This window comes from Cygnus olor, chromosome 20, assembly GCF_009769625.2.
Source record: "Cygnus olor isolate bCygOlo1 chromosome 20, bCygOlo1.pri.v2, whole genome shotgun sequence".
NCBI lineage: Eukaryota > Metazoa > Chordata > Aves > Anseriformes > Anatidae > Cygnus > Cygnus olor.
In genome coordinates, this window is record NC_049188.1 from 3,211,733 (window position 1) to 3,227,560 (window position 15,828).

Genomic DNA, 15,828 nt, shown 5'->3' on the forward strand with positions numbered 1-15,828 from the left:
TCATGGTTTGCAAACAAAGTAACTATTTCATCCATGTTTACACAGAAAGAAACAGGATGTGGGGGGAACAAAGTTATCTATGCTCTTGGGATTTTTTGTTCAAAACACCAAGCAACCCACTTCCCTTATAATAAATTCTTTTTGAGGTCAGAGCACAACTCTCATACACAATTCTCAAATTTCTTCATTTTAATGATAATATATATCATCCACTGAAAGTGATGATTCAGTAGCATCCCCATGAACAACATTTGTTCCATTCACACCTATGTAAAAATGGGACTAAGAAGCAATTACCAAATTTCCGGCTAAACAGATCGTTTACTTGCTCTCTCAATTGTCTGGCCTTTTCTACTTTTGAAAGCCGCTCACTTTCATCATCTGAAAGAAATTGTTAGAAAAGCATTAGAATTGAGCAGATTTTTTTTTGAGCATGTTTACTCAAAGCAGGCATATCCAAGTGCTTCAAAAACAGACCATGTCTTGTTCTTAGTTTTAGCAGTACCACAGAATTGTACAAATATGCAAAAATGGATGGTTGTGAAGAAATCCATGAGAAGCTTCTACATATTTACATGACCAATGTTAGATTTATTATTTAGAGATGATTTTGTAAACCTAATCTAAAAAAAATAGTGTTTTATTTTCTTACATTGCATATGATGGTGATGGAAAGTTAAAAGCAAAGTCAGATCCAATACATGGCCATAGCATGCCATGTTACTTGTTTCTAATGAATGCAGTATATGCCTGAGAAAGCAGTCATCAGTGTTGTTTAAGACAAACCAGTTCGGTCTGTATGGTTATTCAATTTACTTCAAGTTTGGATCTCTTGAAGTTGCCAAGGAAGTTGCAAATCAGTATTTAATTTATTACATGAGATAAAAAGGGAAAAATGAGGATACTTCTTGACTACGGGCTGGACCAAGAATATTCTAAAGATGTCACTGAATAGATACTCATAAAAGTTAGAAAACATTTAACATCTCAGTAGAAACAGAATACAAAATTATGCTCTTTGTAGACTGTACTTGTGTCACTGTGAACCAGCTAGACTGTAGAAAAACTCCAACGGATGAAACAAGTGTCATGAAGAACGTAAGCACAAGGAGTGTGATATGAAACGAGACAGTATACACACCTGGTATAGTTACTTGAATGATGTTGAGATCTTCAACACCTGCAGCTGTGTTTACCACTGTATTCGTTGTGGAGCTTGCTGTATTGGCTATATTAGATGAATTATTTTTCCCTGAAAGAGATTCAAAAAACAGTTGTAGAGCCCAAAATATTCAATGTTATATATAAAGCAAATACTGCAAAATAACAGATATTTGCGAAGTTTTCAAAGCAGATCCAATCTCATTTCCAAAATGAGGCCATCTTCCAATGAGACATACTTATTGAAGATGCACACTACTCTGTCTTTCCAATTACAAACCCAAGAGGAGAAAGGACTACATTACAAATTGTTAATCTTTACCTAGTGGGTTTTATAAAAGACTATTAAGAAAAAAAAAAGACTACATGGAACATGTATTTTGTTATTTGTATTAACAGAAAAATTGCAGTACTTGCAGTTAATTCAGTTAACACCTACTGATCCATGCATTCACAAAACAAATCTCTTGCAGTTGTATTTGGGAGCCACATGGTCCTGTGGCACAAACTAGCACAGTTTGACTAGCTCAGTGGAGTTAGTCAAACCAACTCTGACAATTTCCTGCTGGCTATCTGTGCACATCATCTGTGGAACACTTCTGTATTGGGTTTACGTGGCAAGGTTTTGGTAGCGGGGGGCTGCAGGGGTGGCCTCTGTGAACAGAGCCCAGCAGCTGCCCCTTGTCAGGTAAGGGCCAGTTTCAGCCAGCCCCAAACTGACCCGCTGCTGGCCAGACCCGAGCCAGTAAGCCATGTTGTTTGCACCTCTGTGAGAGCAGATTTAAGAAAGGGGAAAAAAAACTGCCGTGCAACAGCACCTGGGAGAGTGAGGAGTAAGACACAGCCCTGCAGTCCCCAAGGTGAGTGCAGAAGGAGGGCAGGAGGTGCCCATTGGGGACCCGTGCTGGAGCAGTTTGCTCCTGATGGATGGGCCCTGTTACGGAGCCATGTGGGAGCAGTTCTTGAAGAGCTGCAGCCTGTGGGCAGCCCCCGCAGGCTGAGTTCGGGAAGGACGGCATCCCGTGGGAGGGACCCCACGTGGACCCCCATTGTTGAGTGATCTCCCTGTCCTCATCTCAACCCTCGAGCCCTTTGCATCGTATTTTCTCCCTCTTTCCCTTTGAGGATGGGGGGGTGAGAGAGAGGTTGTGGTGGAGCTTGGCTGCCCAGCTGAGTAAAACCACAACTTCTCATTTGGAATGACTTACATATCAGGAGCAATTAATTTATCTCTAAAGCTGAACTACTTCTGTGAATTGCACATCACCTGTTACATTCTGATGAAAGGCAATAAAGCACGGATTAGGCATGATAATTTTATTGTGGATAACACAGAAGGTTTTAATACTCTTCCTAAAGCTATATTCAAAGGGTAGCTTCTAAATGTTTTTCCCATCTCATCAGGGCAATCCAGAAGCCAAGAGTTTTGAAATACCATATTCTTTTGCTGAAGAGAAAGCACTGTAACATGCTTTATATAACATAACCTATGTATCTAATGCTTTTAAGGTGTTCGGTTACAAATAGCTGCTCAGAAAACCAGAAAAAGACACGCCAGAAGATGAAATAATGCAAGAATTAGTGAACCATGCAGAAAACAAGAAATACAATAGTTTGGAAAGGTGTGAGGGGGGTGGGGATAGAGAGAAAGAGATCTACTGTGGGTATGGACCAGTGGCACAGTACTTTAGGCTGGGCCTCAAATTCAGCTTAGATAACACTTTCCTTTTAAGTTAAAAACCAACCAACCACATTATAGAATGAGTCTTTCAGGAATTCATTAACACCAAGCAGCATTCTTGATTTGTATTCAATCCTTGAAAGAGACTTATCTAGGACATTAAGCAGATGTGAAACTCACTCTGGGGACTTTTAGCAGAACTTTCCTTAACTGCCGCCTCAAACATCTCAGGCCTGCAAACAGATTGAAGATTTCATGTGCAACATTAAAATTACATTCATTTCATCAGTATTAAAGGCCATTTTCTAGTATTCATTTTTTAAAGACGCGAACTAGCTGATATCATAAACGCTGTATTTCTTTAGGTCAAACAGACAGACAGGAATGCAATGGCTGAGAGGCTCCAAAACTTCCCCTGCTTGTTTCTACACTGGCACATGGATATCTGAATCTATCCCAGGTAAGAAAAATCAATTGTTACAACACCCAGTATAAATCCCCAATTCTCAGCCTTTAGTGCACTGCTGATAAATTTTAGCTCTGGCTAAGTCGTAAGTCAACAGGAACTAAAACAGTGATGTGAGCACTGAAATGGGCTAAGAAATCTGGACTTGCTCTTCCTCCCTAAACAGGTCGAGTCAGAACAAAAAGAGCTGACTATAACACGCTCCACCTCCACAAGAGCTTTCTGAATATTTGCTCATTTACTACAAATATTCCAGTGTGTATATGAGACTGGTGAGAGTAATTCAGTAACTTGGCATCATAAGTTTATTTTTCAGTCTACAATTCCTTTCTAAAAGACTGGATTATCAAAGAGATGTGGGAGTCTTACTTTTTAATAACGAATTTTATCTTAGATTTGTTTCTCAGGATCTTCTCTAGTCTTGGAATTCCAAAAGTAGAAGGTCGTCGGAATGGCACTCCCTCTGGTAGGCCTTCCACATAGAAAACCTCCGGGAAGGATTCAAATAACGCAAACGGCACCTTCACTGGTTCACTCAGCCCCAGCGCTTCCCCTGAAATGCAACAGAGCCTGTAATCTACCAGCTAGGCAACTGATGTGTTTATAGAGTGGAAAACACCTCAGGTACAAATAGCATATAATAGTTGGCACATACATACTAGATTAGGTGGAAGAAGCAGGCTTTGATTTTTTTGGTGACAGCTATAAGTAGGCAAGAAGAAAAACAGTCGCAAACATAACTCATTCTCTTGCAGTAGATCAGATCACAATTAGCAGTTGAAAATACTAGCTTTTATAGACAGCTTATGCCACTGGCTTGGCCTGCATATGAGACTATCCTTTGTACTCCCCACTTTGTTACAGGCAATATATTCTGTCTCTGTCTTTCCTAGAGAGTAGCACCAATGGCAAGTGACATTAGTGCTCTTGTTCCAAGAATTGCACTGGTAAGACTAATGACTTCAGATTCTAAACGACCCTCGCTAAAAGAAATACTGGGATATGATGGGCACACACCTCTCCAAATATCACCCATAACATATCAAGTCACGCAGAGGCTGAAGTCATACAAATTCCCATTCATAATGAGGGTGAAGAATGCTCAAAAAGATGTGGCAGGATGTCGAATCACTGTCTCTCTGGGTCATTAAAGAAGCAGTATCCAAACCACAACTTCTCCATTTCCAAACCCAAATAAAATCACTAGTGGAAATGAGACACAGAACTGCAATTAACCTACATGTGAATGAACTAAAAACTGCCTAGATATGCAAGGATTGTAGGACCTTTGGAAGACACGAGTGAACATATCTGTCATATGCCTAACTGTATGTACGTACATAAGAAAGACATCTCAGTAAAAAGGAATTAATAAACTTACCACATTTTTCATTAAAAAGATTTTCAACTTTTTGCTTTAGATCAGTAATTTTGGCATTCCATGCCTCTGTCAGAAGGAAATGGGAAAAATTAAATCAACACTCACACAGTGAATCAGTCCTTGAAGGATATTTATTAAGTAATGTCATTACGATTGAAATTAATCCCAGAGTGATCAAAATTTACAATACCCAGCAAAGAATTACTCATCTCAACCAACACCCAAAATAGTGGCAGAAAACTCTTCATACATTCAGTGAAATAACCCTAAGACACATGTCCTTCTTGATGTCACTTCCAGTCCTGTCTGGCCTTTAATGATTTTCCGGAATTGGCAACCCTGGAGAGGTCTAAAGCTGATCTTGCAAAATCAGCTCTGACAGAGCATGGCTCACTAATGTTAGTTCAGATCCATCCTAGTTCCTACGTACTCCTCATGTATCCCTCTCTGCACAGTGAGGTTCAGTATTTGAGGTTCGTGGAGGACTTATTAAGCTTATGCACAATGTAAGATCTCAGCTCAGTTTAAACACCCTCATGGTACCGTGCACCGGACAACAAATCCAAGTCTGCTGTACTATGAAATAGCAGACCAGCAAAAGTCTGGAGGGTTTGATTCTGAAAGTAGGTTAATAAGATTTTAATGGATCCATGATGCATTTGTACAGCATTCTCCAAAAATCACCCACGATATCTCTGAGGCATATTATTCTAAGTGACTGAGAACTGAATGTACATGAAAATAAGTAGTTCAGTCATTTCTTACCTTTAGAATAAAGAATGAATTCAAAATATCCCTGATGTGAAATCACCAGAACTTTCAATACCAACATTAATAGAACGTATGCATGCTAGTTCCCACAATATTTACCGAAAGAAAATTCTCTTCCTCGTGGCTTGAAACTCACATTGGACCCATTGGTTTGAGAATTAGTTCGAACATCTGTTGCTTGTGGTTTATTGAGACCTGTAAAAAGATATTACATACAGAGATCAGAAGTAAGCCATCACACACAAAAAAAAACAACAAATCAAACTTGATTACTAGAGAAAGCTTAACTTCTGAATCAAAAAAAAAGTCTTTTAGAACTTCTTCAAGGATTGTAATTAAGCATTTGATACAATTGCTCACATCTATCATTTCTCTGCTCAGGACTACATCATTTCCCACATCTCTGCTTGGAATAAAAGGCCCAAGCAAGCTGTCAAACTTGAACATTTTATATAACCATCATCCGCACAGAATCCAGTATTATTCAGAAATGAAAGATAAAACTGTTTCCATATTGAAATGTATCTGCAGCCCTGAAATGAAACTGTTTGGCACATGAGGTGCGCATAGAAGTTAATTATAGGGTATGAAAACATAGAAGAATAGAATAAAACATTAGAAGAATAGAAAAAGGTAAGAAGAGTATTTAATATTTCTTCCGTACCTTCATCAACAGTAACTTCTATCTCCGGGACCTTTGAATTGCTTGCAGGACTCCGTGATCTTTTTGAACTCTTTGGACTCATTGCTAGAAAGTAATATAGTAAAAGCTGTAATGCACACTCTACAATGCATAGCTTGCAAAGCTAACAAAAAACCTCACTGTATTCTGAAAATTCTAACAGACTGAATAACCTGTGCCTGTACTAAGTACAGTCTACATTGTAAAATCTGAACAATATAGTGAAGCTCATGTCCTTAAAAAGCAGGTTTAGTACTCTTGAACCAGGCAGGTATCATACCTAAAGTTTCGCTCCATTATTTTAGGACAGAAGACGTTTTTGTTTCTAAGTGTGAGGGAAGGCTTCTGCACTTTTTATTATCAAAAAAAAATCAGAAGCTGATAATTTTCTTGTTTATAGACAACTAACTTAAAAGACGTTTTTATTATTTTCTTAAGAATCTTCATTGTTATTTACTTCATGTTAAAGCTGTATGTTGAACATATTTTAGACTGTTAGTAGCAAAATAAAAGTTTTAGAACTTGGGTAAATTCCATTTTCTCTATTGGAATAGTCTTAAGTAAAAGAAAAAAAGTAAATTTGAGTAACTTAATAATATCAGGTTCAGACTCCACCATACTAATTTACCTTAAGTAATACATTTTGATTGCAACACCTGTGTTTTTGAACCACAGAAGTCTTCCAACCCAAAGTATGTATGAATTGATGGCAGCAAATAATACTTAATTGTTTACCTTTAGTGTTTACTTTACTAGCCAGTCCTGGTGGCAAATAGGAAGTGACAAGCTCAGGCCTAAAAATTGAACAGAATACAATTCCATCAATTACATATGCAAAATATCACACATTTCTTGGAGTTAAGTCAGGTTCAAATTTACAAAATATCATCTCTCTATAATAAAATCCTGCTAGAAGCATGTGTGACTCACCACCTACTATAACAAGAAAAAGTTAGAAAGCAAAGCTACATATTCTGTTGTGTAATTTTCTTCTGAGTTTACTTCAAAAAAAAAAAAAGGAAAAAAAGAAAACAGAAGCAATAAAGCTTCCAGATACAAGGCCATTTTTTCCCTAAATCCATGATGCACAGAACACACAAATTATGCATTTAAAATTTATAAGGAAGTTACATTCTTTTATGAGATAAACTTATGTGCAAAATATTCTTTCTGTTTCATGGAAACAGAATTTAGCTAGCATTTAAAACCTAAAGTTGCTGGGAACAAAATTAATTAACTTCAAAATCATGAGTAAAAATAACTAAATTACAAACATACTTTTTAACAACAAATTTGATTTTGCCACTCCCACGGACAATTCTTTCAAGGCGTGGAATTCCAAACCATGTGGGACTCCGGAAGGGGATTCCTTCTGGCAAGCCTTCGACGTACAAGTACTCGGGGTTTGATTCAAATACAGGATAGGGAACCTTCACTGCCTCTGAAAGCCCCAGAGCTTGGGCTGAAAATAAAGATTTAATGACAGTTTACACACTCAAATGGGTGGTATTTTATCTCAAGTGATTTTAAGAAGCTTGGCGTACAGAAGCTCTTCTACTCAGAGATACCAAAAAAACCCCAAGAGAAATATTTAAATAGATTTTCTATTATTTTCTGTAGAGTATTTTCAAGTGGGGACTTTGTCCCTCTTGCTACAGATAGATAACATCTGTTACCTAAGCCTGCTGTATCTAATACGTTTTTCTGAGAAATTCTTTCATCCAAAAGCTTTCTGTACATTTGTCATACAATTGGAAAATTATCTATGTCATACAATTGGATAAACTATGGCCTAGGATGTTGCTATAAAGTCATTCATATCAGTTATAGGGAAGAATCAGTAAAAAGCAGGTAAGAGAAGTCAAGATTTCCATCTGTCCTAGTACATTTCTGATGCCTAAATAAGTGCAGTAAAAATTAAAACTCTTTTTACAAAATTGTTTTAAAACACAGCAGCATTATATGACAGTTAATTTAACATTTAACTTACCAAATTTCATATTAAATATCTCTTCTACTTGCTTTCTTAGCTTTGTGATCCTAACATTCCAATCTTCTTTCACTGAAAACAAGAAATAGATAAACTATTACCCAGTTCTAGATAGAGATACATTTGAACACATTATTTTTCAGCAAAAGAACTTGTAAACTATGAACACAACCAAGTATGAGTAGGCAGGGACATGCAATAAGTAATGACAATGGCAACTTAAATGATACACGTAATTCCCTTTTTGTAATGGAAAATCTGTTTAAATGTGGTTAGAAATGTCAAACATTTTCCCAGGTAGGAGAACTTGTACTTCAGAGCCTTTAGATGCAGGAAGGAATCATTCCAGTGGCTTTTACAAAGTTAGAATTAATTAATTCCAGTGCATAAGGATAACACCCTTTAGAACAGAAGACACAGATTTAAAAAGTGCTCCACTAAAAATTTTACTTGGCTTAAAAAATAACCTTCAATCCTATTTTGTATTACAAATAGTCAATTACAGGAATGCTAGCTAGAGCTGACAATTTGTAGCTTAGGTAGAGAGCAAAGGATGCTCTAGCAGCAATAAAATGCATTCCTTTACTGACAAACAGCATAATTCATTACTTCTCATCATAACCCACAAATAGCAATTAACTGTTACTGAGCAGTGAATACCATTCAGAGTCGTAGAAAGCACGCATAAAGAATTCTAAAGAGATTTTTTTCATTTATTTCCGAATCAGATGTCCAACCATATTTTTGGATTTTTATTTATTTATTTATGCATTTTAAGAATCATGACCATTGCATGTCAGTTCTCTCAAAAAGAGGATTTTATTAGCTGTTTTTTTTTTTTTTACTGCTGTAGTTTTTATCTGCTGTTATTATTCTATTGTCAAAGTGTTAGTTATACTGTCAAATTTGACAATAAACAGGATTTTGGTAACAAAACAAAACTCAGTGCTACCTTATACTTCTGTTCCACACTGAACAGTCTTTTCTACTGAGCTACCCTCTTGTGGAATAAGAGCCTTCCCCTCAAAATTCAAACAAAATCCACAATACTTAGTGACTATACAAGAAGACTACTGCTTACATGATTATTGAATCATGTTCTTTGCCCTTTTTTCCTGCAGAGAACTCAATACAATTGTTTCTTGAAGTCACAGTTCGTTTATCCGGTGAAATATGTGGGAAAAACCTATGAACCCGAGTCTCAGTTTGTGTTATTACTACAAGCCAATCCACACTTAAAAAAAAAAAAAAAAGAAAAAGATTTGGACTATACACTTCTGTAGCAAGAAAAGAGCATTCTATTGTCTCAGGAAATAAAAAGCTAAATTAATCTGGATCCTTCTCCTGTTTTAAAGGTACTTTGTACTTTCAAGAAGTCATTAAAATTCCTTACAAACAGAGGCCTGAAAAAAGTCCAACAAAATGAGCTATGAAATGCAAACGCCCGAGCCTGGTATCAGACCAGGATAGCAGTTCTAGTTCTCCCGGGCTGTGAATACGATCCATCCTAGTTATTCAGACTGCACCGCAATACAGAAATCCACCCATTTTCTTGATGATTTATTTATTTTGTTAAAAACTCATGAAAATCATGTCATGACACTCATCACAGAAGGATCACTTCTTGAATAATGTTGTATTGATCCAAATTTGTTTCTGCACCGATCCCTTACATTGCCACTTGGCGACAGCACCTGTCTTACCTGGTGTGTTTGTCCTGGGTTGAATAACTTCGGTTGAACTGAGGGTTAGTAGCTCCGGCCTGCAAACACAAAGCAAATAATCTGCCAACGCTTCAAACTAAATACATAATACATACTTTTTATTGCATGAAGTGAAAAGTTTGGATTTTTCTATTGTGCATTTCACACTTGTGAAAACGCTACAAAGATATTTTGGAAGATACAACGATATTTTGGAAGACTTGTGTGGATTGCAAATACCCACTTTAAAATGCAGAATATTTAATATTGCCTGTTGAGTAAATAAAGACTGAATGTTTCATGACTTAATGAAACCGAGTGCTTGATTACACAAATGGTGTTTGTTTGGCCTCTTTAAAAAAAAAAATTAGGTACTAAAGCAAATGCTTACCTTTTGATTACAAATTTTATTCTGTTGCCCACTTGAATTATTTTTTCAAGGCGAGGGATCCCATACCAGGATGGACTCCTAAAGGGAATGTTCTCTGGCAGACCTTCAACATAGAGGTCAGTTGGATGGGCCTCAAATTTCTGGTATGGGACAGCTTTAGGCTCGGTGCTCCCCAATGCCTCGGCTGTTAAAACAAAACAAATCCAGTAACTGGACAGTTTGGCCATCTCTCTATTCAAAACTAGCTTTATTAGAAGCCACAAAATCTCCATGCTATTACAAGCATGATCTTAGAACCCGGGACAATGCAGGATACCTAAATCCAAAAGAGTTTAAAGACTCAGCACATCAAGAACACAAGCATTTATCATACTGTGGCATGCTGACAGTGGGCAGTCATATTACTGCACTTTGTTAATGGATTCTTCCCTGGGCATAATGCAGTGGTTTTATCCAAATTTTTAAAACTATCGTTGAGCAACATGCAACGTTTTATTCAAGCTCTTATGAAGCTGACCATTTTTTATTTTGGAGAGAACATAAAAATTCACCAAACCCAGAAATGTTCTGATACTAATTTTATGGTAGTGCAATGGATATAAATAAGTAAATGGTTGTTTTATTCACCATCAAAGGTGGAAAACAAAAACAACAACCAAAAAATAGTAAGGATTTAAAAGCAATTAGAAGAACTATACATTTAAGATTTATATATCCTTCTTTTACTATGAATGTAACTTGTATAAACAGTAAATACTTTTTTTTCAGTCAACTGCCAGGATTTTTTATTTTTTATTTTTTAAAAAGATGACGATCAAAGGTGTCATTCATGTCGACATTCAAAGGAAATAATGAAATCAACCCTCAAGAAATACAAAGCCATAAAACAAAATAAAAGAATAATTCTGTGCTCACCAAACTTCTTACAGAAGAGTTGATCTACCATCTTCCTCAGCTTGGTGATTCTAGCATACCACTCCTCTTTCACTGTATTTGAGAGTAACACAAAACAAAGATAACATTCCCTAATTATTTTGGTTATATTTTCACTTGCATAGTTTATAGTAGGCATAACCATGATGCATTATCAGGTAACCCAGAAAATACTCTGCTGGGGAAGTATGGATTCAATCCCCAATTACGAAAATTGCTTATCAAAAATGACAGAATATTAAAGCTGTACAAATATCCACTGAACCAGAGACTTGCCCTTGCTAGAAAACACACACAGCAAATTGGCATCAAAAACTGCAATGCTTTTATCTGCCTTCAATCTGTAAATCCCTTTTGTAGATGGGATTAATTTTTTTTGCCAGTTTCATCTCCTAAAACATTATCTTGATACTCTGTGCAGAATTGAGCGAGCATATGGTATGAACACTTGTTTTCATAGAATTTTCACTAAGCACTGAAAATCCCTAAGCAAGCTTTTACAATAGGTGCAGTATCAGTTTGCTCCTTGCCGTATATTCATGCTGAACTGCCCGCATCTATTCCTCCCATTATTTGTGCACAATGCTTATTAAATGGTCCCTAACAGCTATACCAAATGACTCCAGTGATTTTGTTACTCAACTTGGAACGACAAGCAGCTCAGTTCCAACTCTCTGAAATGTTCCCTTACGATACTTAAGACATGAGTTAAGTCATAATTTAGGCACAACCCAGCATGTGGCAGCTATGTAGAGTAGCATATCCTGGGGAAATAAAGCAATTTTTCATCATTTTATCACTTGAGCTTCTTTGCTCATTTGTTGATACATATGCATCTTCAGTAGAGTCCATCGAAGTTTTGTACCTGAATGCTTCAGATTTGGTGCTCCAGCAGACCAACAGAGCACAATGATGATGTTATTTCTGTCTGACTGGTAGCAGGAATGGTAACAGCTTTTGTTCGTGTTTTGTCATGTGTGCTTGTCATCGGGGATCAAAGCACAGGTAACTCTGTTTTTACCAAGAAACCAGACAGCTGCCGTGCTGTGGCTTTGGTTTTTAGCATGCACAAACAACAACTTCTGTTGCATAACTGCATTGCACCATGCTGCGTTATCTTCAGAGGCACCTGTTCACACTTCACTCACTTCCTGAGCCAAATCAGTCTTCTCAGGGCTTCAGGGCTGAGGCTATTTTAAGAACCTTCCTGACCAGCCTATTTCCCCCAGGAACACAAATGCCAATCATCTTCCTCCTGCCAGTCATAAACACGCCTTCCATACCCACCCCGTTCCCCTCCTGCTGGGGACACAGCTAGCAGGGCTATGCAGGCACGGAGCAGCACGTGGCTGAGGGGATGCTGACCTACTGTGAAAGGGGGGATCCAAACAGGGAGAAAACCGAGGGAAATGAGGGTCAGACTGCTGTGTGCTGAGGTGGGATCCCTGAGATGTTTTCAGCAGCTTTCACAGATGTTCTCTCCTCTCAGAAGTAACACCGAGGTCACACGTGGATATCAGCATCATTACAGATTTGTGAAGACAGGCACCTTAACAGGACTGCTCATAGCACTGCAATCCAAACGGATTGCCACTGGTTTTCTTAGCTACAGGGCTTTTACAGGATACGTAATGTACCTGCTTTGTCTTCATAATAACCATATTAAAAACAACAGAGAAAAGGGCTAATTCAGAAACCCACATAAAAGGACAGTTAGGTTTAAGACTCAGTCATTAGCCTACCTACTATTTTATAGTCAAATTTGGTGCTCAAAGGAACAGTAGGTTATTAAGACTCAAAACACTAGGTTAACTTATACTGCAGAAAAGCTTTAATTTCTGCATGTGTTAAAGAGACATCCTTCAGACATAATTTCTTTGCTTAATTTAGATCCTCAATGTTCATTTTAAGTACAGTCCTTGATATGCTTTTTATAACAGAGGACTACGAGTATGTAATACAATATAATGGTGCTGCAGCAGTGCAGATACCACCATTTACATGCTGTGTCCCCGTCTGAACTCGGAATTGCTCTGGTATTACTAAAAAAAATCACAGTTCAGCCAGGCTGAGGTTGCCAGCCAGTAAGCATTTTGGGGTTGGGAGCGATTTGTTTGTTACCATTGGTTCATGCATACAAGCTTTCAACACTTGGCTTACTTGGACAATTAAAAAAAAAGCCTTGAAGCCCAAGAGACAGTGAAATACAACCGAGAAGGAAATCAAGTCCAGGCAAGTTACTTTACCAATTATTGCCTTTGCAAAGGCACAATTCTTTCAAAACTTCATTTTTTCCATACTCTTTTTTTTTTTTTTTTTTTTTTCCCTCCCAGCTTGTGGGGAAATGGACTGGTGGCCTCAACTGGAACAAAAATCTTTTCTTGCAGTTTTGTTTTTACACATCCATTTTTGTTATCTTTGGGTGGGTGCTCAATGGACAAAACATCTAAGAGCAGGCATCTGCTGATGGCAAAAGACTCGGGTGGTTAGAATGCTTTGCCACTACACTACTACTAGAAAGCAAAGTCCCATCATCCGAGCAAGTCACATCCGAGCAAGTCACGTGGCTATTCTGTCTCTATAACCAGTACATTCATTACTGCATTCAAGTTAATCTAATTTTGGCAAATACCACATGTAAGCAAATATTCCTTGATACAGACAGTTCCCTAGCCATTAAACCGTATCAACTATAGGAACTATTGGCATTTCTCTATATTTCAACAGACTAGCACTTAGCTCATTATTTTTCTTTCTGGCCAGATGAATCAAAACAGATGGCAGTGTTAGCATTAGTGTTATATTTTTAAAAGATAAAAAATCTTGGATAGACAGTGTTACTTTTCACATCCTAACCTGACCTTCCTGATTTTCTTCTTAAACTCTTGAAAAAGGTTTCCTTGCTGTATTCCTGTTTTCAAAATAAAAAAAAGTAACACCTAATTTTTACATAACACTTCCAAACAGCAGATCAAAGCACATTACAAGGTACTTTAAAATGTGCCTGTTCCCACTCAAACATTTAAAATTTTACATATGGCATTGATTAACATTTGCCAGTTCATACATTTTGGGACAGCGTATCATCAGAAAAATTTTATATCACCCTAAGTCTAACTATATTAACTTAGAAAAGAATTGTACTCTTGAATAAAGAACAAACATTGGGGAAAAATTACTAGATTTCCAAATTGTTTCCAGGATCCAAAGATTTTACTGGAAAATTGCTGTCAATTTCTTTGTAGCTAAAGAAAATTCAAAACACCAGGAATTATTTGCAGTGTGTTATTAGTAAAAGCAGATGGTAGTCATCACTAAGATTGACAGACAAACAGGAAATCATCCTGTACTCAACTCACACATTTGAAGACCTACCTCCTGCAACTGGTTTGTCCAAGGGTACATCTTCTCTTGTCGAATTCAAAAGCTCATGCCTAGGAGATTTAAGATACATGCTTCAACAGTGACAGACTTTGATAAACCAGAAGTCAGAGCCCATAGTTACAGCCTCTGTAGCAAACACACCTACCAAATACAAGTTATCACTGAAGGATCAAAAGAAAAAAAGAAAAAAAGAAAACAACCAACAAACAAGGGATGTCGAGATTCATGATATTAAATTCCACTTAATACCCAAGTATTATAAAAACTGGTTGGAACCCTCCTGACAAAAACATTTTTCGTCCCTGATACTCATATTCACGTGAGCCATAACATTTCGTGGTAACACATACATTTCACTAAAATTATCTCTGGGGCTAAATGCACTTCCCAGCCAAACCACCATCAGAAACAGAGATCCAAATTGAAAATTTAACCATTAAAAACAAACATAAAAACAGGTATTTCTGTTTTCCAAATACATCTGGTTTTATCCATACTAGAATAAAGACAAATTTTGAAATTCTGACAACTCTCACAGAGATGAACTAGTTTTTGAGCTATTCTCGTTACCACAGATTGCAAGACTGATGAACAACATAAATGAGTTATTGTTAGCAACTAAGAGAAATTTGACAAGAGCCAGTGTTAGCATTACATTAATATTAAAATCCATGCATAGTGTCTGATTTTAGATGAGACAAAAGGTAGATCTACACCTCTCCCTCTTTTCTGATTATCTGCAAACTTTAGGATGATAGAAACTGGAACATGTAACTCCTCAAATGTCAAAAACCACCATCATTGCTAAAGGTGGCATGCACAGACAAAGGCTGTCACTTTCACTGATGCTGAGCCTGACCACTGCAATCAGCAGATTCCTATCCACTTCAAAAGTTCATGGATTAGGCCCTACACTCCTGCACAATAGGAAAAAGTCAGCTGTTACTAACAGTAGCTTCATTTAAACTGTAAATGCCCATCTGTGGTGTGAAACAACACATCTGCCTAAAGTGAAGCAACAAATTTCAAAAGATAAATATCCACACTGCCAAATCTGCTTATCAGTCTACCGAAGTGGAACCCACATTGCTAACATCTGGAAGTGCTCTGCAGCTCTGAGATCCAGCACTCAGCATCTCTACCATTTCTCCATGTGTATCCTGAATTCACACTAGGTTCAGGCTCCCTTCAAATCCCACCTGTCTTTGTAGCAAGTAATGTCAGAGTTCTTCTAGAAAAGACACTGAGGCCAGAGATGAGAAGAAGAGAAAGAAAGAAGCCCAGC

The 15,828-nt window shown here is 37.3% G+C and overlaps 1 protein-coding gene across 36 annotated transcripts in view; it reads right to left on the bottom strand.

The window, feature by feature from the left end:
- The window catches only part of GTF2I (general transcription factor IIi), a 71,495-nt gene that overhangs the window by 10,928 nt on the left and 44,739 nt on the right, over positions 1–15,828 (bottom strand). For all 36 annotated transcript variants that reach the window (XM_040533047.1, XM_040533039.1, XM_040533030.1 and 33 more), the window contains 14 exons: positions 14,535–14,593; positions 11,142–11,213; positions 10,227–10,410; positions 9,836–9,894; positions 8,133–8,204; positions 7,421–7,604; positions 6,878–6,936; positions 6,125–6,208; positions 5,560–5,655; positions 4,690–4,755; positions 3,678–3,861; positions 3,023–3,075; positions 1,142–1,252; positions 298–381 (listed from right to left, as the gene is read on the bottom strand). In XM_040533047.1, the coding sequence (XP_040388981.1) occupies positions 298–381; positions 1,142–1,252; positions 3,023–3,075; positions 3,678–3,861; positions 4,690–4,755; positions 5,560–5,655; positions 6,125–6,208; positions 6,878–6,936; positions 7,421–7,604; positions 8,133–8,204; positions 9,836–9,894; positions 10,227–10,410; positions 11,142–11,213; positions 14,535–14,593 (1,367 nt within the window). The remainder of the gene's footprint in view (positions 1–297; positions 382–1,141; positions 1,253–3,022; positions 3,076–3,677; positions 3,862–4,689; positions 4,756–5,559; positions 5,656–6,124; positions 6,209–6,877; positions 6,937–7,420; positions 7,605–8,132; positions 8,205–9,835; positions 9,895–10,226; positions 10,411–11,141; positions 11,214–14,534; positions 14,594–15,828) is intronic.